A 26,797-nucleotide genomic window follows, 5' to 3' on the forward strand; every position below is an offset into this window, starting at 1 on the left:
AGACCCTGAGTAGCCAAAGCAATCCTGAGAAAAAAGAACCAGGCTGGAGATATCATTCTTCTTGACTTCAAATTATACAAAGCAACAATAATCAAAACAGCATGGTATTGGCAGAAAAACAAACACAGAGACAAATGGAACAGAATTTCTAAACATTTTTTCAGTACAAGAGGAGTTATTAGTTTTATTTATTTATTTTTATTTTTCAATTAGAGTTGACATTCAATATTATTTTACATTAGTTTCTGGTGTACAGCATAGTGATTAGACATTTATATAATTTGTGAAGTGATCACTCCAATAAATCTAGTACCCATCTGACACCACACATAGTTATTACAGTGTTATTGACTATATTCCTTATGCTATAATTTATATCCCCATGATTGTTTTATAACTACCAATTGGTACTTCTTAATCCCTTCTCCTTTTTCATCCATCCCCCCTCTGTTTGGCAACCATAATAATGTTCTCTGTATCTATGAGTTTGTTTCTGTTTTGTTTATTTTGTTCTTTAGAGTCCACACATAAGTGAAATCATTTAGCATTTGACTTTTCCGGTCTGGCTTAACTCCACTCAGCACAATATCTTCTAGGTCCATCTGTGTTGTTACGAATGGCAAGATTTTAATTTTTTATAGCTGAATAATATTCCATTGTACATATGTACCACCTCTTTTATATCCATTCATCTATTGATGGACACCCATGCTGCCTCTATATCTTGGCTATTGTAAATAATGCTGCAATGGACATATAGATTCACATGTCCCTTCAAAGTAGTGTTTTGAGTTTGTTCAGATAAATATCCAGAAATGGATTACTGTGTCCTTCTTTGTCTCTTGTTATAGCCTTTGTTTAGAGCTTCTTTTTTCTTTTCTTTCTTTCTTTTTTTTTTTTTTAATTTACATTGTCATGAAATATCTTTTCTTTTGGTCTGAAATGAGTCTCTTGGAGGCAGCATATGTAAAGGTCTTGTTTTCTTATCTATTCAGCTACCCTATCTTTTTATTGAAGCATTTAATCCATTTACATTTAAACTAATTGTTGATAGATATGTAGTTATTGCCATTTTATTATTCATATTTTTAATCCTTTTTTTTTTCTACTTAAGTCCCTCTAACACTTTTGGCAATACTGATTTGGTGTGGATGAACTCCTTTAGCTTTTTCTTGTCTCAGAAGTTCTTTATCTGTCCTTTGATTCTGAATAATAGCTTTGACGGGTAGAGTCATCTTGGTTGCAGGTCCTTTCTTTTCATCACTTTGAATATTTCATGCCTGTTCTTTCTGGCCTGCAAAGTTCTTGCTGAGATATAATCTGACGGTCTTATAGGAGCTCCTTTGTAAGTAACTAGATGCTTTTCTCTTGCTGCTTTGTCTTTAACCTTTAGAGTTTTAATTATGATGTATCTTGGTGTGGGCCTCTTTGGATTCATCTTGTTTGAGACACTCTGTGCTTCCTAGACTGGTATGTCTATTTTCTTCACCAGGTTAAAGAAGTTCTCTGTCATAATTTCTTCAAATAGGTTTTTAATTCCTTGCTCTCTTGCTCTTCCTTCTGGTACCCCAATGATGTGAATGTTGGTACACCTGATGTTGTCCCAGAGGCCTCTTAAACTATCTTTATTTTTTGGATTCTTTTTTGTAGTTGTTGCTGTTCTGATTGGGTGTTTTCTGCTACCTTATCTTCTAAATCACTGATTCAGTCCTCTGCTTCATATAATCTACTGTTGATTTCCTGTAATGCATTCTTCATTTCAGTTATTGTATTCTTCATTTCTGACTGGTTCTTTTTTATGTTTTCTATCTCCAATTTTATGTTTTCTATCTCTTTGTTAAAGTTCTCACTGAAATATCTACTCTTCCCCTAAGTTCATTGAGCATCCTTATAACCAGTGTTTTGAACTCTGCTCTGATAGATTGCTTGTCTCCATTTTGTTTAGTTCTTTTTCTGGACTTTTGTTCTGTTCTTTCATTTGGGACATGCTTCTTTGTCTCCCCATTTGTCTGCCTCCCTGTATTTGTTTCTATGTACTAGATAGGGCTCTTATGTCTCCTGGTCTTTGTAGAGTAGCTTTATGTAGTAGGTGTCTTGTGGGGCCCAGTGGCACAGTCTTTCCTGGTCACCTAAGCCAGGTGTTCCAGGTTTGTCCCTCGTGTGGGATATGTGTGTCCTCCTGTTGTAGTTAAGCCTTGGTTGCTGTTTGCATAGCAATGGGAGGGATTGACCCTTGGGCTGATTGGTCATGAGGAATGGCCAGTGAAAGGCTGATCCTAAAGAGCAGGATTGGCTTCAACAGGGCTCTGGTACCTGTCCACTCTGCCCTTAAGGTGTATAATCCTTGGATGCAGGCTCTGGCTCGATTTGAAGCCAGCCATCAGTCATGCCAATTTGGGGCCTCCTGGGAGAGGCCTTACCGCTAGCCAAGTTCAGCTGAAGCTTGTGCCCTACCAGGGACCACCCAGCAAAACTAATTAAGCAACCACAAATAGCTGCCACCCATGCTGGGCTTAGCGGTGCCTCGAGAGGCCAAGCCACAAACTGAGGCCAGCTGCCGCTAGTGTTGGGCTTGGGGCTGCTCAGCAAGAGGTACAAGTGCTGCTTGTTTGGGGTTTGTGAACCTTTGAGAGACTTTAGGAAAGTTGGTAGCATGAGCCAAGACAGGCCATTTGTATGGAAAAAGCCACTGGACATGGCTTGGTGGGCCCACAATTTGGGTAGGGCAGTGTCTCAGGGAATCACTACAATAGAGTAACCAGTGTTAGCCTGGTTAATGGAGACTCAGATATGGCAGCTGCCTGTGTCTGCATGCCGGGAGAAGGGAGGACTCCATATGGAATTAAAGGATTCTACCAGCACTTCGGTCTGGGAGAAAGCTGCCCCTCTGGTTCTCACCCTAATGCCAGACACCCCAGTTCCTCACTGTATGTCCCTGAGCAGCTGCCCCAGGGTTTGAGTTCAGAGTGAGTGAGTCTGTCAGTGAGTAAGTCCACATGTGAGCCCCTTATGAAAAGTGTCTGTGACTCCCTCAGCCCTTCTTCTCACTCTGATACAATCTCCACTGGGTTTTACAGCCAGAAGTTGTGGGGGCTTCTCTTCCTGGAACTGGAGCCCTGGACTGGGGAGCCTGATGTGGGGCTAGGACCCCTCACTCCTCCAGGGGGACTCCACAGGTCAGATATTTCTCCTGATTCTCAACTGTGGCACACTGGTGTGGGACCATTCCCTTTCCGTGTTTCTGCCCCTCAAGGTGGCTTCTTCTATACATCCCTGGTTGTAGGATTTCTGTTGAGCTAGACTTCAGGTGACTTCCAATGATGGCTGCTCTGTAGTTTAGTTATAATTTTTATATGGTTGTGAGAGGAGGCCCGCACAGTGTTTACCTACTCTGCCATCTTGACTAGAAGTTCAAAAAATTTAACATTTTTTTAAGTGAAGTTTTTGAAAATGGGGAAAAAAAACTTTGCTTTTCCTTATATTGGGTATTTTCTTATATTGAGTAAACTATTTTAAAATATAAGTTGACTTGATTGAAAGTATTTCAAGAAAATAAAGTTAAAAAATAAAAAAGAAGAGAAAAAGATTCTATTGAATGAATTCTTGGATAGTAATTCATAAAATGAGGAATCATAAATTTTTTTCATTTTTTAGACTTTCATTTGAAAATAATTTTCGATGTTGGCATGTATCCAGGGATTAGGAACCTGTTTAGTAGCCTGTGAGTCTTTTTCTGTAAGTTCTTGATTTGTGATTTTATTATGCATTATATATGTCTGGAAATAAAAGAAGATAATGTAACTTACTCATGAGAAATAATTGAAAATCTAATAACATTAATTTTAATTTGATCTCTATGATTTTTGTAGCACTCTTCTCTGACCATTTAAAAAATATTTTAAAAGTTTTACGTGACAAACCGATAATTTATATAAGGCAATTTTAAAAATTTTTCGCAGATATAAGAGAGAACAGAGATTCTGAATACTATGCATGTGTTAATACTTATCTGTAATATATGAATAAATACCTAATTAATTTTTTGTTTATTGATTCCTGTATATAACTAGCACATAATGGCCCTGTAGAGAAGACACAGTATCTGATTTTTTATATCATTTAAAATAAAAAACCAGATAATGTAGATTCAGTAACAAGACTGAGTGGTAAAATAGAGCTCTAAGGAAGAGAAGGGAAGACCATTGTGGGAGCAAATATTAGGGAAAATTCTGTTGAATAGAAGGTAGAAGAGATCATTTTGAAATAGGGAGTATAAAAAAATATCAAGCGAGGATCAAGGACATTGGGAAAAGTGTTAGATGACTACAAGTAAGACGTGTTGTTCAAGAAGAAATTGGGACCCAGCCCACGGGAGCTCACATCGTATAGAGGAAAATGAAGATATGAAGTTGGAAAGGAGAATGGAGGAACGCTATGGAAGACTGAATTAGACTTATACTTAGAGAGACACAATTTTCAGTTTTTGAAGATAGAAATGAGTAGTGGGTTTCACAATATAATGGAATGAGTGGACTTTAGCAAATCTGGTTTGGACACCTGCCTTGGCCACTTAGCAGCCGAGTAACCTTAGGCAAGGTACTCCACTCTACAACCCTTGGTTATAATATCTATGAGCTGTTCTATGGTGCATATGAGGTAATATATGGTAAAATGCTCTATGCTTTGTGAACCATTATACAATTGATACATTATTTATTTGTCTCATCTATAGTGATTATAATTTCCTATAAGAAAGGCATTGCATGCTGGATATAGTCAGTATCTGGTAAATGTTTTAATTTGACATTCTAAAAGCAGTCTCTTAAAAGTCTAATTATATATCAGTGTGAGAAAAGTATTTAGATGATGATGAAGAAAAACTTACTAATATATAAATTTCTAACTTATTTATTGAGGATCATCTGGTAAATTTACTGATAATTGTGAAATGATTCATTTTATAATAAATATTATATATATTATTTTAAACAATCATTAACTTTTTTATTCTACAATTTTTTTCAAGTACCTATAATGTGCCAGGCACAATTTTAAATATAAAGGATATAGCAGTAAACAAAAAAACCAATGTTCCTGCTCTCAGAAAGCTTACATTTTGATGGTATGAGACAGACATGGCATTTAATGATTATTCTAATGTCTTAATGAATATGAAGAATCAAGAGAAAAGTGTAGGGGGATTGGGAAGAGAGAAAAAGATGTGACATCATTTAGGAGAGTGCATAGGCGGGCAAGTTAATAATGTGTAGTAGAGTTTCTAGACAATGTGGAGTGCCCAGATAGTCTTTAAAAAGGGATCGTTCAACGCAGTTGTCAATATTTTTCCAGCCATGTTCACCTACCTGAGTGCAGAAAAAAGTGTAGGAAAATAATTGTTTTTGATTAAGATTGGGGCTTTTCCAAGAGAACAAAAAAAGGAGAAAGGCACAAGGAGTTTCTAATAATGGAGTATGGCATCTAAGTTATGTTGGGAAGAAAGCGAAGTCATTAAGAGGATGATAGATACTGAAAAAGTGATAGGAAAATTGAACTGGCAGTTTTAATTATCTAGAGAATTGTAGTAAGATGAGAACTAAGTAGTTGAGCTGAAAGCTTAGGACAAGTGACCAGAAAGTAAGATATTTAAAGATGAGAGTGTGCAGAGGTACTGATGATAATAACATCAGAGGATGAACAGAAGGGCTAGTAATTGATGTGAGAAGCAGGAAAAGGTCGTTGAAGGTGAAAAAGGATAATAATTCAGAGCCCAGTGCCTTGGGTACAATAATCATATAGATGCTAAAGCCATCAAAGAGGTGACAGGGGTAGGAAGAGAAAGGATTATAGTAAAGAACATTCTCAAGTCATTAAGTAATGAAGTGTTTGTAGATTACTGCTACAAGGTGCATAGCTGATGGTAAAGTTGATAACAGGAGTTTCAGAAGAGTTGGAGGGTTTTAAAAGTAAAAGGAGGGGAAAAGACTGGGAAATGGCTAGGTAGAGTCAGCTTCCACTGGCAAAGAATGTGAAGAAATATTTCTAAAAAGAAATAAAAGATGAGAAACCATGAGATCCAATGGGTTCAGTGGCAGAGGGATTAAAGGATGGAAAAGAATGAGAAATTGAAAATCACAGTATGCTTGTAAATGGTGCTGTGGGTCCAGGTGATGATGAAAGATATTCAGGGCAGGGGCCGGGAGGGTGGGATAGCTAGTTGTTCATCACGAGTAACAGGCATGTAAGTTATAATGGGCTTAGTTGCCATGGTCTCTTGGGGGAAGGCACTTAACTTCTCTAAACTGAAATGCATGGTGCCACTAGGATACTGTTCTTCCCTGGAGCTCCTGGGGGGGGGTGGTGACCAAGGAGTGCAAGAATGCTCACTCAGAAATCTGCTGTCCTATGAGCAAGCAGCTCTCTGAGAGGCAGGGCTGTGTTTAGTGAGCACAGGTCATCTCACCAGGAGCAGGAGATCAGCCCTGCCTCTTCTATTTGGCAGCTTTATGTCAACTGAGTCTCCTATAACAAAAAGCTTTCAGAAACTCTAAACCTAGGCACTCAGACTTAAAAAGAATAACTATGATTGTGAATTGAGGAAATAAAAAAAGCCTGGGGTGTGGGAGAGGGGGTGGCTATTGGACAACAGTGCCAAGATGCTTTGTGTGCCCTGGAGAAGCCTTTACTGTTTTGCCTGTAGGCAGCTGTAACTGAGAATAAGGATACAATGGTGTTATAGAAAACTAGCCTTTTGTTAGAAGGAAAATAAAGCAATTATATGCGGTTAGTTTTTTCATTACTTGGTTTGAAATGGGAATAATCTAAGTTTCATTGAAATTACAGTGACTTCTGCACACAATTAAAAAATGCAAAACAAGGTTGAATGTTCAAGGATAGATAATAGCAACAGAAAATTAATTCAGGGATGAGGTAGTTCTTTTAAATTTAATTCTGTAGGTAAAGTCTCAAGTTTATAAGAATTTTGAATTTATGAAAATGTGGAGCCACTCTCCTTTTAAAAAAATCACTTTAAAGAGGTAAAATTACACTGTAGTATTGAAGGAAATGGAAGAGAATAGCTTAGCATACCAGGAAGAATAAAAAGAGTTATTTGAAATGTTATTCAGCCCTCTCTCAAGATATGTCTTGAAATTTCAATGCCAATAAAGATCATTATTGAGTAGAGAGTAGTAGTTTAATCCTTAAACCAGTGCACTTAACTTTTTTCAAATCTTAATATATTTTATAAAAAGCTTTTTTTAAAAAAGAGAAAACACTTATAAATTATTTGTAACTATACTCTTAAAAAATCAATACATTTGATCAAATAATACATTCATGTGCTCAAATTATTTGCTTCTTTTTTTCACACTATATTTATTGGCTTGAGAGCTAGAAGGGATATTGCAGAGGCATCTATTCTACCTTGATGACCTTAAGCAGTATTACCCCCAAAGATAGGAAAACTACCTTTCCATTTAAATTTCCTATCACTGTGCTGCTCGAGCCTGCTATCCATTCCATATCCAGCTTAACAAATCTTAGCTTTGTCTGTCCTTTAAATCCTTTCATGAAATAATTGCTTTTGTGAAATTTATCTTGAATGTCTTAATATATATGAAAAAATGTTGTAGAGAGATTATATAACCTCTGAATCTATATGTCCCATTGTGACATAATTGTTTTCTGAGTATATAATCTTTTTTCCTGTTTTTATCATAAATAGGTATTTCCAAGTATAAACAGGAATATTCATTTATTTTTTCCCTTGCTCATTACTTTAAGTAAGCAAATGATATTTTATTTTTTATTAATCTTCAATGTATAGACTTAATACTTATGTGCTTACTACTATATGCATTAGAAGAAATAGAAGATGCTAATAATCCATTTGAGAAGACATGAAATACAAATGTTTGCTCATTCAGCAAATATTTATTAAGCCCTTACTATCTGTGACTACTATTCTAGGTGCTAAAACACAAAGATAAATGGAAGCTATGTATGTATATCAACCATATATAGTAAATTGTATGTAAATACATACAGGAAATTATGAAGGCTGTAAAATTCCAGTTTGCCAGTTCATGTTATTAGTAAGGAATTTTCGTTTTTCTTTTTTAACGTGTGCAGTGGCTTTCCCTTTGTCTGCACTTTGTTCTGAGAGCTCTATAACCCAGCTGAGCTCTACAGTCCTGTATTTTTGGGTGTACCAGTAATTTCTTAACAGATCTGAGAGGAAACAAACCTCCCAGAATAGAAACATGGATGTCATGACACTTTCGGTGTCATCCCATTAAATTTTCTCACTAGGTGTTAGGGCTTTGGAATGCTTCTTTTTAATCAGGTTGCAGTCTCTATCATGTGGGCTGCACAAGGTTAAGGTATTTGAACTTAGTATAAGAATAAATGGGCTGCCATTGTGGAATCAATTATAGAAGTGGAAAAGAGTTATCATAGTCTTATATATCAAGTACAGACTTGTGGAGGTTGTGATGAGAAGGCACTAGAGTGTTTCAGAGTTTAACATTAGATGACATTTTTGCTTTCAGGTCAACAAAAAAATTTCAGTTGAAAAACTAACATTTATCACTGCTTCCCAACTCTGAACAGCCCTCCCTATGGTGATATCTAGATGGTTAATGACCAGAAGCTTCAGTCTGTAAGTGGCCACAGATGCTGAACTCAGTCACCAACAGTTTTTGGATCCCTTGTTCTCAATTCTATCTGTCTATCTGCAGGTTGAGAAGGGTTGAAGAGTTGTTGACTCTAATAATTTTGACCCTCTGGGAAACAAAGACCTGCTTCTCTGTGCTTATTTCTTCTTCTCCCTGTTACAAAACAAAAGCTTCCCTCCTTCCCCCAATGCTGAACAAATTATAAGAATGGTCATTTAGTTTATGTACTCTTTTGAAAAGATTAATGACAAATTATAAACACAAAACAAAAGAAAAATAATAGAAAGCATAAAAGAAGGATAGAGTCAAGTAGTAAATGGGGGTGGGAAAAGGGGAGAGGAAGAGAAAAATTATACTATAAAATCAGAATCAATGTAAGCTCCTGCAATTGAGAAGAAAATTAGCTCTGAGATTCTGGCGAACAAAGCAAAAAATAGAAACACAGTAGATTCTTAACAAATTGTCAGGGGAAACAAAATTTTCCCTAGCTCTAAATTTTTAGAGGAATTTATCACTTGGGCCTTAAAATAGGGGTCATTGGACAATATAATGGATGGATACTACATTAGCAATTTTATTAAAAGTCCTATTGGCACTTTTTAGAACTTTCCTAGATAAATTATATTTAATATGTAAAAGTTGTAGCTAGCATTTAAACTACTACTGTTAAAATTAAAAAAAAAAAAAAAATGTCCAGGACAATATTTTCAAATGCTTTAGGTCTTGCTACTCACTACCTCCAGTCCCTAATTCCCTACTCCATTACCTGTAGTATTCTAATTATTCACCAGAACAGTTAATACAAACATTAATAATATAGGTTTCCCCACAATGGGAATAATGTAAAAAGTTACATGTGAACCCTAGAATCTGAAATTGGCACAAAACATACAAGGTCATCTATTCCAATAGATCATAAATCTAGCTATTCATCACATTTCTGACAAGCTTGTAAAAATTGGATTTTCAAACCCCCAGCTCCCAAAGATTCTGATTTAGTCATTCAGGCAATTGGCTGAGAAATATGTTTTTGTTTTTGTTTTAATAAATTCTCTTCTTTAGGAGTCACTAATCCAATCTATTTTCCCATCTAACACAGAAATTTTCAATCCACATTGCTGGAGGTCAGTTGCCCACACCATGTTGAGGTTTACCCTGACTTCATGAGAAAGGATGTTTCATTATTGGAAAGTTCTAATTGTCGAATAATATTTTTTTACTAACTCTTTAAGAATGTTTCATTTTATTTCTGAGTAAGTTTTCATTGTTAGGGGCTGCTAACCCTTCTAAATTTCTCTGTTCCTGTAGTCTACATATCAAATATTTCATGATCTTGCAAAAAAAAAAAAAATATATATATATATATGTATATATAAATGCATCATGAGAACTCTATTAAAATAATTCTTTAGGGAATTCTTTTGTAAGTGAAGTTGTGCCATGATGCTATTCATTCTTAAAGTGTATATGTTGTAAGTTGGAATATATTTTATTAAAGTTGGCAAGTCTTATAAATTATCTGTTTCTATACTAAAAAATTTTGAACATCTTTATATCAATAATACTGTCAAGTGAATATCTCCATTGAAAGTAAATCTTAATTATTTCCATTGTTTTTATAGAATAATTGAAGTTATTTACTTACGGTGATTATCGCCATTTCAAATGCTTCTCTAAAAATTCTGCCTTTAGGAAATGACTTTCATTTCACTACTTCTAACCCTGATATTTAGAATGTGACCTGAATTGAAGATCTTAGACTGTTTAGCATGAATAATAAATGACTAGAATAATTTACGAGTTATGCATTTCAAATTAAGTGAATAACAAAGAAATAAAATTTCACATTAAAACATGGAATATGTTCTCTTAAGAAAGATTCATTAGATGTGTATGAGTCCCATGTGGCAAATAGGGCTATGTGAAATGGCATGAAAATAAACTTAAGGTAGAGGAAAATAAATTAATTAGCTCTGTCATATTTCTCAAGGGGAAAGAAATATACAAAACAGCAATTACTTTGCAGCTGTGCATTAGGAAGGCTAGTTGACTATGGCACAGTTTTCTCCATTCTTCACGTTTTTAAATGTAAATTGATTGAGTTTTCAATATAAGCAGTCTTTGGGAGAATTTAGGAAATGATTAGACTAGATGAGGCCTCTCGTTCAGATATGTCAAAGCACGTGTAGCTGCAGGCAATATAATTTCTTCACACAGGATGTGAATTTGGAGATTCTTTTATCAGTACAGAGCACAGAGGTTAAAAAGCTGCCTCATTCCAGGGGATTCCGGAGTCAAGAAGCAGTCTCGGCACCGGGTCATCATTCAGCTGCCAGCCAGTGGGGGCCGGGACTGTGTGGACCCTCTCTATGAAGAGAAGGCCTGTGAGGCCCCTCAAATGTGCCAGAGCTACAGGTAATAGAGTTAAAGAAAAAGCATTGTGAGTAATGCATTGAGCAAAATACTTCAAGTCCAACCCTGTCCTGCAGGCTCACTGGAGTATAGGATGTTTATGGCTGTATGTGCCATCTCTTGCCTTTTTAAAAGAGCTGCCCTCCCACTGAAATTATCTCCAGAGAGATGATTACTTGTGAAATTTCCAAGGTGTATTTTTAGCTGTGGGAGTTAGGGGATAATTCTTATGTTGACATCAACTATAAGGAATGCAGAAAAGTGGATAATAATTACGAAACACATGCTTTAGGAAGCAGTTCTTTTTCACTTAGAGGAATAGCGAAAGCATTTCTGCCTTGGCTCCAAAGAGCACCTGTTCTTCCTCAGTGCTGTCATCCTGGCTCCTGAATGACATCTTTATCTCAGCGACACTAATAAGATGTTTGCTCTGTTCATGTGTGGCCACCTCAAAGAAAATTAAGGTTATTGAAGTTATATATCATCATCTTGATAATTATTGGAGAAATTTTTCCTCAGAACTATTAAAAGAAAGTATCTCGTTGAAACTTGATTGTGGTAGATAATTGTGATCCTGACCAGTGAGATATGATGGCACCAATTGATGGAATGTGCGATCACAAAATAATTTAAGATGAAATTGATGGCAAATTTGCCATCTTAATTTATCTGTATTTAATTCTGAGATGACAAGTAGTGTAATTGCATGTTTACAGGATGAACATTGACAACTGTTACCCCAAACACATTCATTTGGAGGATTTGTTTTTGTAAAGTGTATTTTAATTGCAGTTTCTGAGTTACTCCTATTATACTAACCAAAAGAACACTATACAAAAGGCTCATGACTTAATTGCAGTTTTACAACTTGAATATAAAATAAATATACCTTATTTAAATAGAATACATCTAGTATCTGGTACACCTGCTGGCAGTCCTACATTAAAGAGGCTAAATGCTGTCTGTAGGGTTTATTCTTATAGAACTTAACAATGGTGATGGAGTCTGTCTCTACTGCCATAGGAAGTACTTTTTTTATTTAATTCTGCTTTTTATAATGCCTGGATGAAGATCTAAATTAAATTCAGATAGGACTAAGCACTGTCAAATGAATTTCTGTTTGCAGTAGTCAAAGACATATTTCCATGCCTCCATATCTCTATGATTTGCCTGGCATTTTTGCTCCCTTTCCATGAGACTTCTGTTCTTTTCTTGTAGGTGGAAGACTCACAAATGGCGCAGGTGCCAGTTAGTCCCTTGGAGTGTGCAGCAGGACAGCCCGGGAGCACAGGAAGGCTGTGGGCCCGGACGACAGGCAAGAGGTGGGAGGCTTCATTCCTCAGTTCATTTGCTTTTAAATTCTCCAACATTTCTAACTTAACCACTAGCTTACTGAAGTTGTCACTTCAATGCCATGCTTAGCCAACAGAGCAGAGCAAATATGAATCTGCTACTACCCAATCTACCTAACACCAGTACATAGAAACTTGTCTTTTAAAATCGTGTCCTTTGTCCTTTGACATTAGCCCATAACTCCTCTGGTTGAATTTTTTCCTCATTCGTATCTAGAAGATAATCATGCTCTTGAGAGGGTTATGACATAGATGGTACATTGCAGCTTGTTTATGTTGTTGTTGTTGTTATTGTTGTTAGTTTTGGATCACGGTATTCCATAACACTTTGCTATTCACCTTAACAATCAATAAGATTCTTACATCCTTACCCATATGCATTATATATGTGCATGCACATAATGTAATATAATTGGTTAACTTTCCCAGAAATTCTCAGCAGTTTGGACCCTACGTGGAGTTTATAATGAAAACAGGTACGTGTTTGGGAATCAGGAAACACAAGTTTTAGTACTTACTCTTTCACTAAGACAGCGTGAGTCTTATTCATCAGTTCCTTTTCCTGGGTCTCAATTTGTTTAAGGGGAAAAAAGGAAAAGAGGTTTGGACTAACTAATCTTTCAAGATTATTCCAATTTTCATATTATTCCAATTTTCATATTCTACAATCTATGCACAGATAATACCGAGGGATCCAAGTGTGAAACAAAATTCGGTAAAACAGATGAAAGCCATATTTTTATAGACTTCTACTGGAGGAAATCTGAGATATGATGAGAGCAGCACAAGTGTGAAAACAACTTCAGTTCCAAACTCTATTACTTAACAACTGCAGAACCCTGGTTCATTTATTTCTTCCCCTTGAGGATGAAAACATAATGATCCTCACAGTGCTTTGCACATATTAAATCTTCATTAAATGTTAAATCCTTTCCCCTTCCTTTTAGACCATAGCCCCAATGAGTGTACACATAAGTCATAGTAGTCATAAAAGCGACAATATTAACATGGGTCTTTTGTTTCTTGACACAAAGTCTGTGTAAAAACTGTTCCATCTGTGATTATCACTAATTTTTTCATTTTCAAATCTGAAAACTTCCGTTCATTCTTCATTCTGGGTGACTGTTTTGTGGTAGCTAATACTGTGGCCCATTCTCACTATGAAATGGGTCTTCGGCTTCCTTGGTGCTACTTCCTCCTGCTTTTCTGATTGGTTCATTCTTGGTTTCCTATTACTGGTTCCTCTTCCTCTTCCTGTACTTGAATAATGATTTCTAATCTTGGAATACTTGTCTGACTACTTACTCTATGTCAGCAATCTTTTCTATTTTCAGGATATCTGGAAAGAGAAAGTCAATTGTGCATAACTATACTAAGAACTCCCCTCGCTTCCATAGGAAGATGATCTTTTTCTTTGTTGCCTTGGTAGAATAGAATTTTTTTTTTTCCTAGAGCCTATATTTCTATAGAAATATGAAATGGGGAAAATCAAGAGTGTAGAAATATCTTTTTCTAATGACAAAAAGGCAAAATTTTCTTCTTTTGATGATCAGGGCTGTTTTTAGAACTCTGCATGAATAACCTGTCAGATTCTTGCTATTTTCATCTTTGTCATTATCTGGTCAGAGACTTAAAAGGTACCAACTTGTGCTTTTTGTTAATGATTAAAATAACTGTGTAGTAAGGATTAGCATCAACCAGCAAAGACTGCAGAAGCTACCCCCATCCTCTCTAATGCATCAGACTTTCTCATTTCAATTATTCATTCAACTGATTGTGTTCAAAAGACTGTAGAACAAGCCATGAGTTCCGGGAAAGAAAGAATGTTCAAGTCAGGGAGCTTACATTTGGTTAGAGAAGTGAGATTGTAGGTAACATCACCCAACATGTATGAGTTAAAGACAGAAGCCAATCCATTGCAAAAGCAATAATTTGAAGCAAAAGATCTTAATAAAGACCTAAAGGATGAGCTTGACTTATACCAAAATATTAGAAAAAGTCAAAAGGAAAAAAAGAATACAAAATAAGAGCAAGTCTATAAGCTAAGCATTTGAGGTAAGAAAAACAAAAACATTAAATGTGTTCACAGAAAAGCGGGTAGATGGAAGCTCAGAAGATGTGAGCTGGAGCCTGGGGTAATTTTGTAGAGGGCTATAAATGTCAGGATTAGTGATAGGAGCAAGCACCTGATGAAAACAGTGTTTTATCTGTCAGTGTGTACAGAATAAAGTAGATAAGGTGCATAGGTCTGGATGCCAGCTTATACGGTGTTGTAGCAATGCAAGGATGAAGTAATAGAGGCCCAGACTATAATCTCAGTGGTGGCAATGAGCAAAAATAAATGGATTTTCAGCATACAATAAAGGAAAATAATTTTAGGACTTGGTGGCAGATAATAGTAGCAGAAATAGAAATAAACAGGACAAAAGTGATAATATGATTCTTTAACTCCAATATTTTTAGCTTGAGAATAATATTGCTGAAAATTCCTAGATCTGAAAGTAGAGCTGATTTTAGAAAGTGTATTTTGTATATTGTGCATTAGAGGTGATGATAGGGGAACCAATTAGAAATATCCAAGTATGCACTTGAAATGTAAAACTGTAGCTATTGAGGTAGCCTAAGACCGCAGACAAAAATTTGGGTAACTTTTTTTTATAAAAGAATTTAATGAAACCATAGGAGAAGCTAAGACCTCTAAAATACACTATATACTGTAGGAAAGAAGTTATCGTATTTTGCCATTAATAGATTTTTTTCTCTAATTTGTTTGCATATGAAGACTGTTTAAGCATTTCTTTTTAACCTAAAGAACTTAAATGGTATTAACTTTAAAGTACTATTTTCTTGCTTGCGGCAGAAACGACACCATAAGAAGTAAAACAAAAGATAGCTAACTTTACCATTCTGTGAGTCTAAAGGTAGAAATTTTTATTGCATGGCTTTTTCAAACTATTTGTCTAGACCAGTAGTCAGCAAACAATTGTCTGTGCACCAAATCCAACCTACAGTCCGGATTTTGTAATTATTTTGTAAAAACATAGCCACATCCATTGCCTATGGCTGCTTTTATGATACAAGGAAAAGTTGAGTACAGTCGACTCGCTGTGTCCTCAGATTCCTTATCTGCAGATTCAACTAACTACAATGTAAAATACTCCCCCAAAAATGTTATGTCATTGCTGTTGGGTACTGTGTGGTTATGCCTGCAATGGTTACATCTGTACTGAACATGTATACATTTTTTTCTTATCATTATTCCCTAAACAATACAGCATTACAACTATTTACATAGCATTTACATTGTATAAGGTATTATAAGTAATCTAGAGATGATTTCAAGTATACGGGAGGATATGCATACATTATATGCAAATATTACACCATTTTATATAAGGGACTTGGTCATTTACAGATTTTGGTATCTGCAGAGAGTCCTTCAACCAGTCTCTGCAGATACCTAGGGATGACTGTAGTTGTTACAGAAACCATGTGGCTAAAAATACTTATTATCTAACCCCTTATAGAAAAAGATTGCTGCTCCCTGGCCTAAATTCTAAAGCCATGTAATCCATGCTATAGTCACAATTTTTAATAGTACTGAATAGTGATTACCTTATTAGATTAGAAAATCCCATAATTTTATCTGGTCACCTTGGGGAAAAGTTTTCAAATTCAATTCATCAATAAAGGAAGTATTTTAGTATTATAAGAGCAGTGGATTTTAACTGTCACAGAATAAAATAGATGCCTTTATGACGAAATTGCTGCATTCTTTGGGGGAATTTAGGAATAAAATTTTGACTCTAAAAAGTTTAGTAGTAAGAAAAAATCACAAAGAGTTAAAGGTGAAACCAGATAACATATGGGATAAGGAAGACAAGGAACAATGTCCTCATAATTTTCCGGTCTAGAAGATGATAAATCATACCCAAAAACTGGACATCAGAAGTTAATTTACTAAGTATGCATAGAGAGGAAAGAATATATGTGTCTCATAGAATATGCACCACTCGACAGACCGCTTACAAGGTCACCTATTATGATTCAGTTTTTGTCAAATGACTTGAGCCTTTCATATAAGTAAAAAAAAAAAAAATGTTACACAAAGTTCTCTTTTACCAGTTTACTAACCAACCATTCTAGGTCATTCAGTCACCTGCACCTACTTTACACCACCTATTAACAAAAAAATAGCCATTATAGACAGACTTTCATTTTTACTATTAATAATTTTAATAGTATAAGAGTTCCAGTTGTGGAAATCATTTGTGGTGAGGCATTTCAAAGGATTTGGAAAGCAATTATACTCCCAAAGTCTCTTTGACAAGTAACTAACTATAACTGCTTACCATCTCAGTATTGACAGCCACTGTAAAGCGAATTAGTGAGACTCAGCCATACCCAGAAATGAATTCAAATAACATAGGTGTAAGAATATAGCAAGATTCCACTTCAAGTAAATGCAGTATTTCCCAAGTCTACATTCTATATATTTCAAAACTATGTGAAAATGCTTTCTGAACTCTTATTTTAGATGGCAAAGTACTTTAAAATTTTATATCAATCATTACCAGAATCACTGACATTTTTTGCTCAATTTTCTATAAATTGGATTAGCTAATCTGCTACAAACAGGATATTTTCCTTAAGTTCATGGCGTATTTCTATACAAACATTAGAAATCTTTTGTTAAATAAATGCTTAAAACTCTGTGTTAATAGTTATATTAGTTTGCTTGTGCTGCTATAACAAAATAACTATAGACTGGGAGGCTTAAACAATAGAAATTTGCTTCTCACAGTTCTGGAGGCTGGACACACCAAGATCCAGGTGCAGGCCAGTTTGACTCCTGGTGAGATATCTCTTCCTGGCTTGCTGTAACCTCACAAGGTAAAGAGAAAGAACAAGCTCTCTGGTCTCTCCTTATAAGGGCACTAATCCCGTCATTAAGACACCACCTTCATGAACTCATCTAAGCCTAAATTACCTCTCAAAGGCTTCATCTCCAAATATATCGTGTTGGAGGGTAGGGCCTCAACATATGAATGGTAGTGGTCGAGATCGGGGAGGCACAATTCAGACCATAGCAATAATGATGGATCCGTGTCTTTAAGTGAAATTCCTATCCCAGTATACAGAACTATAAATTTCTTAATAATTTATCAGAAAGCTGTGAAAACAGGATAATACCAGTCCCTATAAGCCAATTTAAACTTCCTGGATATCATTCAGTAGAATTCATTCATTCATAAAACAAATATTTATTGAAAACATGCCATATGTTTCATGTGGACTGCATGGTACTGGGCCCAGCCTGTTGAGAGAATAAAAGCATATAACAAATAGTTTCAGTTTATTTCTTATGGTAGAAAATATACTATAGGTATACATGATTTAGGTTTCAAGCATATTAATAACACATTAGTAGTGTATATACACAATAAGACAAAGAGTGCTGACCACTGATAGGGCATAGTGACAGAGAAAATGGCATTTAAATACAAGATGACTCAGGCAAAAAAGGCAGGAACTAAAATCTGTTTGAGGAACAGTGCAATGACCAGTTTGCCTAGAGTGCCTATGAGCAAGTTAGAGGCAAGGGGCCAGATTCTGGATTATTTGAATACCTCCAGGAGTATTTGAATACCAGAAGAAGAAGGAGGAGGAAGAGGAGGACAAAAAGGGGGAGGGGAATTTTTTCAATAGGAAATTAGGAGTAATGAAGTATCTCAGCAAGGCTTTGAATATTGACAATGGTATATTCCAGAAATTTTATCTAATAGTATAAGAATTAAAAAGAAAGAAGAGCAAGAGATATTTTAAAGAAAAATGAATTGACAGGATTTGGTAACTTTAAAATTTGAATCAATTTTGAATTTCGTAGGAAAATTTTAGAGGGCCTTTGAAATAAGCATCTTTCCCTTATTGTCAATAAAAGAAATGCAAATAACGTGAAACTATGTCTACATTGTATTTAATTCTTAAGTGAATAGGCAGCTTATATTTGTTTCATACTATTTGAGTCACTTGTGTATAAACTTTTAATTAAAAGATAGGATAGTAACTTCTACTATCCTTTCTCTTTGCTTACATTCTTCAGTTCAAGTGGCATTTAAAAGTCTATATTATGGATTGATCAGTGACTAATATCATTGAAAGCTAGACATATAGCTGCAGCTAGTTACCATTACATTTTCATTAGAAATTAAATCCATGGCTCATAAAAATGACAATTTTAGATAATTTTTTTATTATTTTCTTTATGACTGCCCTAAAGGGCAATGTCAATCACTACTAGTTAAAATGCATATATCCATATATATGTGTATATATATACATATATATATATGTATATATATACACACACACACATATATATGTATATGGATAGATATATTATTCCAGTGTTTTTTACTTTGTGACATATTTGTAGCAAGAGTATGATACAAAAGTATCATAGATTAGATGCTGAGACTTCATAAAAATAATTTAAAATTTGCTCTTGCTCAATTTCCATGTTGATTTTCATGCTATCTCCTGCCAGGTGTGCTTTCTGTAAATTAGATGGAACTAGAGTTAATAATCCCAAAATTCCACCCTGCCTACCCTAATCCCCCTAGCCCCCCTGCATCTTTGCCTGCCAACGAACATCCAGTATAATGTTGACCTGTCACTAAGATCTGACATCAGTCTCTTTATGTGAAAGCCAGCATGATTCAGATGTATTCATAAATCTAGACCACAAAAAAAGAAAAAAAAAAAAAACTTCAACAATATGTTTTACATGGCAGGGACCCTCCTGGCCCTGAAGTCCTCACCCTGTATCACTTATTGGTTAATAAGTTTATAAAAAGAAAGTCTAGAAAGAAAAGAGAAAATTCTAATTCTCTCTCTACCAAAATTAAATCTAAACAAATTCGTAGAATGTGAGATATAAGTATTTAGCTATAATTTATGCTGTTATTTTTTGTGAGTAAATTGCTTATATGAAGTGGCTTAAACTATATTGCTGTCCTTGGTATTACTCTTTTGCTTAAACTCTGGCTCACTTTGTTCTTTTTAAAAGATTACATTTTAGAAGCATTATTGGGGTTATGCCCAGAATATCTGGGCCAATTTTTCTTAGTAACTCACAGTAATCTGTTAATTCTTAGAGATTGTTATATAATAGGAAGAAAAATAATGGAAGTAGAAAACAAACTAGGTAGAAAAAAAGCAAAGGAGCTTGCTTTAACGAAATTTTGCCCAGACGTGATTTTTATAATCTTCTTTTGGCTAATATATTTATAAGTTACCAACCAATATATTTTTTACGCTTCATTTATATAAGCTATTATTTTAAATGCCTAAAATTTTTCCAATTTTAAATTGTTTCTACTAATTTCTTATGAATATTTGCATCCTAGTTGATTTGGGGATTTGGGTTTTGTTTTTATCTCTATCAGAGAGCCCTGTCATAAAATGATTATAAGCATTTTTCTTTTTTAAGTAGCTCATAAAATCAGTTTAACACTGTGATGTGTCTGAGACGGTTCCTCTGATGCTCCATTTGTTATTATGCAGTTAGTTAACTCTCCCCAGATTGCAGTCAGAGACCCAGCTGACCTTAGTCTGAACAACTCCACGGGAGCTGATTTTATTTCCTAGTAAGTCCTCCTACAAGGACTTTCTTGTGTATTATGAACATCAGTGAGACCAGGGATCATGGGTAACTATGTAGGATCAATAAAAAAGAAAAGTACGTTTTTTTCCCTTTCTGCCAGAGTTACATTCAAAACTTTAATTAGGAAGTGTAATTTGGCAAACTTGTCAGTGAAAATCTCTTTTATGCAGAGAAAGATGAGGATCATTATATCCACCTAGTAAACAAGGCAGCCCTCTTGCATTATTTATAGGTTTGGTCTTCTAAGCACAGTTAGGTCTCTTGGTAACTAACTCCCGCTCACATTAAGCATTTACTTCTTCATCTCTATATGATTCATTCTCACTATTGCCATTTTTTCACGAGTATAGAAAAAAATCACTCTTCAATGAGCTGAACATATTCTATCTCTAGTGCTACCCAGATACTTGCTGTGGGATAAACCATGTTAATATTGTTCGATTTAATAAATCGGGTCTCAGAGCTCCTTGAACTCTTTGTTACATATAATCCAACAGCTTTCACTGTACTTGGACATTGATCTTATTCCATTTCCTGTAATGAACTTCTGTGTGCACATTTTAGATCTAGTAATTCATTTCACTTTGATTATTCAAATGAATTGACAACATGTTCTTACATGCTGAAAGGTATTCCCGTAGACCAGTAGAACTTCTTTCTTTGCATCCTGAATAATAAAGGAGCTTTATTCTTTTTTAACAAAATGAAGATGAGCAATTACATTCTGAATTCTATTAGATTTACTTCACAGCTACATTGGTTTACTTCACAGCCTTCCATTTACATGCTCATATGTGCATAACACAGATTTCATGTCCTTTTAGCTCAAATCAATGTTATCTGCTCTCTCTCATTCCAGGAAACTTTATTATTCTCCTGTTTAAAACACAGCTCAAAATTCGGCTTACATGAAAGCATTCTGGAATTGAGTCTACTTATTAATTCTACTTATTCTACTTATTAATCTTTTCTACTTATTCTACTTGTTTATTCTATTAATTAATCTTTTAAAAATTTAAATTTATGGGAAATTGCAAAGAAACACAAAAATAAAGAGAATAATATAATGAGTACTAGTAGTGTTGTCATCATTCCCTCAGCCTCAGTAGTTAATATTACTGGATATCTGCCACTTGTCACACACTTAAAAAGATTTTGCTAGGATATTTTAAAGCAACTTCCAGAGAAGATATATACCATCCATAAATACTGAATTATTTTTTAAACATAACAATAGTATTATTGTAATAACAAAATTAATAATAAGTTTAATATCATCAAATATTCAAACCATGTTTAATTTTCCCCCTTTGTCTCAAGAATGTCTGTTTACAATTTGTTCAAATCAGGGTTCATGAAATTCTCCACATTACACTTGGTTAGAATAGTTCTTAAGTCATTTTGAATTGAACAATTCTAGCTCCCTTTTTCAGAGCATTTATTTGTTGAAGAAATTGGCTTTCTGATTTATCTTTCAAATATTTCCTCAGTAATGATGGGCTGAGCTTCTCTGACTCGATTCACATCTAACCCACAAGTCAGTCACATGGATATTCCCCAGGCTTCTAGCCTGTTGGAAGCAGGCCTGTCCATGAGACTTAAATAAAAATTGCTGTGCTTCATATAAATAAAATAAAATTATAAATAAAATTGGATATAATCAACAGAAAGTTAAATATGGAATTTTACAACAATTATTTTGACATTTACTGACCTCACTAAGAAGCTCTCCTGGTGAATTATTCGTACGGCAGAATGGTTTTGGCCCATCTTTCTAGCAAGACCTCAGCCCAAAGGAGAACTTACATAATTGTTACACACAAGACATACGTTCTCCACCTGTAAATACAGATAAAATTGTCTGAGTATATGTAGCTTTCTGGTGTGCTAGGAAACCATGCTTAGTAGCATAAATCTTTTCTGCAGTTAAAAGCCTGTTTTCAGTGTCTTAAAAATTATTTTTTAAGATTTATAAAGTTAAGAGACCAGATGGTTTCCTTTCCAAACATTTATATTTACCTCACCCCAATAGCAGGAAGCTCATTTCAGATTGCATTCCTGTGTTTGAATTGTTGTATTTCCTCTAAGTCAGAATGGAAACAAGTTGAGATGTATGATAAATTTTCAATATATTGTACAAATGATTGTGTTGCTACTTGTTTACATAACATCACATGAGTAATTCATTCAAAGTACACTGTCTAATATCTCAGATAAGGAGAGTGTAGTACTGAGTGGGTTTCTGGGAACAGATTTGGGAATTTTACACATTTTTTTTCCTTTTAGTATTTTTAGTAAAAATACTAAAGATTTTATGTACTTCAGGTATATAAGAAAAGGGGCTTTAGGTTTATGTAAATAGTATAGATCTGCACAAAATTAACTAATTTGTTTCTGTAGTTGTGTTGGTAGTGGTTTTATTTTGTTTTCATTTTTTGGTGTTGCTTAATGGGATGATAGTTGGAGCAGTTCTGAGATGCAGTTTGTGAGAGAGCACCTTGAAGAAAGAACCTTAATGAAGAACCTAAGGCAATTCTATTTTGTTTCTCAAAAGATTTATATTCAAGACTCTGATTCAGAGAGCCAAATCAGATGAGCAGATGAAAGTAGCTTTATCTCAAAGAACCCAAATTTAGTTTTATAATTTTCTTTTATTTCTAACAGTGCAACTTTCTTCAAAGCTTAGCATTCTGTATGGTCAAATCTCTTATTTTTCAAATTTATCATTCTTGAGGTTCCTACATATCCTTATTAATAAAAAGTCTAATATCTTCTTTATCAATCCTTCCTCTTGAGCCTCCTTGGGGCAACTTTGCCCACAAAACCAGCAGAGCTTAGTAAGTTTCAAGTGTTTAAGGAATCAGTCCAACTTCCATGGCAGGTATAAGGAAAACTGAAAATCACGTCAGCTCATTAATGTACCACACGATGGGGATTCTCCCTATACCAATTCTCAGATAACATTCTTCCAAACTGTATGGATGCTCTTTTTTTGGTCCACTCCTTGTGCAAGTCCCCTTGAGCTCCAAGTTCAGAGCTCCCTTAGCTCATTCCCACATGCTCAGCCATTGTTTCCCAAAGGGCGGCACAGTGCCAGGGAGACTGAGTACTAAAGGACTTTCAGCCTTAGCCACAAGACTCAGCCAGACCCCTCCATGAGCCTTGAATACTCAAGCCTTGTAGGTCTTAAACTTGAATGTATATGAGAAACATCTGAACAGCTTGGAAAAAAATGCATATTCCATGACCCCACACACAAAGTTCTTGTTTGGGAGCTCTGGAATGAACCCAAGAATCTTCCACTTTTACAGCATTCCAGGTACTTCTGATGCAAGTCCACTTGCATATATTCTCCAGAATATATTACCTACTAGAGCAGTGGTCTCAATCCATTGCTGCCTGTTTGAATCATCAGAGAAATTTAAAAAGATCCTAATGCCTAAGACTTTGCTCTCAATCAATGAAATCAGAATGTTTGAGTTCATCAAGGGCATGGACATTTTCCAAAAACTAATCCAAGTGATTGTAATCTGCAGCCCGATTCAAGAACCACTACCTTAGACTAGTATGATAAATGCAGATCACCAGGCAACTGCTCCCTCAACTGGCAAGAGTCTCTTTGGAGCACTTAATGTTTTTTTCCTGCCACAGATCCTTCATAAAGGCCACTACTGTCCACTCTACCAGGTTTTCATTATCTTTACAATTCAGGGATCCCTATGTTTTTCATACAAACTGGCCCCACCAGTGTTGTGCATACTAAATGAAGAGCTATTTATAGCTAGGAAGTAGGTGAGCACTCACCTACATTTGCACAATTATGTACCTTCCTGTAGCAGTTGTAACAAATCATGTTCACCTAAATAGAGAAAGTCTTCCCTTGCTAGAATTGTCATGTTCTTATACACACCTCATCACACAGCCCTACACTACTACGTGTTAAGTTTCAATATACAGATTCAGAAAATATTGTCTAACCTGAGGCCTTCTGTGCCCTAACTGTAATTTAGGATCAAAATATCAGGCTTCTCCACCTTAGTTTCATGATAGAGTCCTGAGCAGGGAGGGCAGAGATCAGCAGCAGTTTCAGCCTAGACCATAAACCTGAAAAGGCCATGTAAATCAGTCTGACTAAGCCATTTAAGCTAGTTCAATAAAGACTTAGCTTTTAGGACCAAGGTATAAATATTTCATCTGCTTCTTCAATAAATGAAAGAATTATTTTTAAAACCAACAGGGTGGGGAATGGCAAAGGGAGAAAGGGGACTTTAAACATCACTTGCTCTTTTCCTTTAAGACCCATTTGCCTTAAAGAAAGTTTATGTCTGAGTTCAATAAGTAATAAAACTATGACATGGTTTAAAGAATTCAGTAGAACAATATCTTGGGGAAATAATATATATGAAAATTATTTGACCATTTTTTAATAGTCTATATGTAATTGTGATGATATCAATTATGATATGATAGATTAAGGTTGCTAAACATTTTTATTTTGATTTTTAAATTCATGGTTGATTTTTGTGCATGTGAAGAACTTGCAGATAGAGGGGATGGGGAACTTTGGCACTGCCCCTTCTCATTAATCACTCAAAAGCCATCTCAATAAACTTACAACTAAAAAAAAACTATCTAAATACAGCTTCAAGACAAGTTCCAAAAGCATCCCCTTTTCATCCAAACTTTCCAGTCAATTTACTGCCAATAAGACCCTTCTATATAGGAATCCTAGAGTGGCCACTGATATAAAAACAATTACTAAAAGTATGTGGTATCTCTTAGCACCTCTATGAATAGCCTGTGTTCAACATAAACCATTATTACAACCCATGTATTATTTATTTGTCTCTTAAATAATTCATTTCTAAATGTACCCCACATGTGACTTGACATTCTTAATAGCATCTAATAAAAGCTGCTAAATGCCAAGTGTGCATGTGTACGTGTGCATGCGTGTGCTTTTATGTCATAAAAGCCATGGAGGGTTATCTGTTATTTTTTTAAAAACCCTACAGGATCAATTTAATGACTACTATGATTATTAGAAACACTCCTACACGATTTCTGCTGCAAATAAAAATTTAAAAGAAGATTCCTTGGACTGTGTAAGAAAATGTTAGCTTAATTCCTAAATCATAGAGCAATTACAGACATTCAGATGTGTTATAAATAGTTTTATGCTTCTTCTCCTTTAGCCATTACTTGTCGAAGGCAAGATGGAGGACAGGCTGGCATCCATGATTGCCTCCAGTATGCAGGCCCCGTGCCAGCCCTTACCCAAGCCTGCCAGATCCCCTGCCAAGATGACTGTCAGTTTACCAGCTGGTCCAAGTTTTCTTCATGCAACGGAGACTGTGGTGCAGTTAGGACCAGAAAGCGCACTATTGTTGGTAAGAATAATTGGGGTGCCAAAGACAACACTTGTCAAGATAGAGAAACACAAAAGTCAGACCACGAGAGTTCTGACAATGTATTTGGAAAACGCACAGATATTCTTTATTGTTGCTGTACTTACACCTAATATGTCAGTGAATTTGGATGTGTATTTCAATGTAAATTGTACTTTTAGTACAAAGAAGAAGTAGCCTTGAAAATCGAACTCTGTCTTCCTGTACAATCCATGGAAGATTATTTTTTGTTTTAAATATGTACTTTTGATGAATTGCCTACAGACTGCCAAGTGCTTGGAGAAAAGTTTTTTTGGAAATAAAAAGAAAGATTGCTACTTTATTTTCTTAACCCATTCTCACTGTCACAGCCTCAGATTATTTTTTATATTCTAGTGGAGGAATGTGGCATTAATTTTGTATCTGCAAACTACATTCAAAAGTCAGTCACAGCGACAAAAAGCAGTAATATAATGACCAAGAACAGGAGCCATCACACTAAACTATACCCTGGTGTGCTCAAAAATATCATCAGTGGCAAAAGAAACCTAAAAATTATCAGGATTTAAATGTTATAAATGAACCACTTGTCATAATGAAGACTGTTGAAAACTACAAAAGGCAACTTATGAAAATTACAGATAAATATATGTAAAACATATGCAACTAATGTGTAATATAGTTAAATAGTATATAATACACGACACAATAAATATTATATAAATATATGTTATCTAATTAAAATAATGATATATTATTTTTCAAGTACATATTACAGTTATACTTGAGGTTTTTTATTTTAAAAGGAGATTTATTTAGATTTATATATAAACCATTTCTAATATTTTTATTCTAATATTAAATATCTTCATTTTGAATATTATTATTTTCTACATTAATCACCAAATATGTAAAAATGATCATTCTTCAGAAATACTGAAAGATGATGCAAAATCATAGTCAGAAAAGCAAATACAAAAATCTCATTTTCTGAATTGTAATCTTATACAGCTATACCATCTTTTTTTGGAATTAATAAAAAAGCTGTGCATTTCAATGTAGTGACTCTCTCTATTTTATGTTTTTACACATTATGAAGGAGAGATTTATACAGCTACCTCAAACTTCCCAGTCAGTGAAAGCACATTATGTAAGAGGATTATAATCATTTTAAAGAGTATAAAATTTAGTACAACAGTTAGTGCCTTATGCAAAATGGACTGTTTTTAAATTAAAAAAAAAAAAAAAAAAAAAACAAGAAAAACTTCACTATGCAAAGCACCCAGTACTAACAAGAGCCTATAT

At 34.8% G+C, this 26,797-nt stretch overlaps 1 protein-coding gene across 1 annotated transcript in view; it reads left to right on the plus strand.

Annotated features, from left to right (window-relative positions):
* THSD7A (thrombospondin type 1 domain containing 7A) overlaps window positions 1–26,797 on the plus strand; it is a 374,453-nt gene that overhangs the window by 298,304 nt on the left and 49,352 nt on the right. Inside the window, exons 10-12 of the mRNA XM_011363004.2 lie at window positions 10,958–11,090; window positions 12,306–12,409; window positions 25,301–25,495. Of these exons, the coding sequence (XP_011361306.1) occupies window positions 10,958–11,090; window positions 12,306–12,409; window positions 25,301–25,495 (432 nt within the window). The remainder of the gene's footprint in view (window positions 1–10,957; window positions 11,091–12,305; window positions 12,410–25,300; window positions 25,496–26,797) is intronic.

The sequence above is a fragment of the Pteropus vampyrus genome, unplaced genomic scaffold (assembly GCF_000151845.1).
Source record: "Pteropus vampyrus isolate Shadow unplaced genomic scaffold, Pvam_2.0 Scaffold4, whole genome shotgun sequence".
Taxonomy (NCBI): domain Eukaryota; kingdom Metazoa; phylum Chordata; class Mammalia; order Chiroptera; family Pteropodidae; genus Pteropus; species Pteropus vampyrus.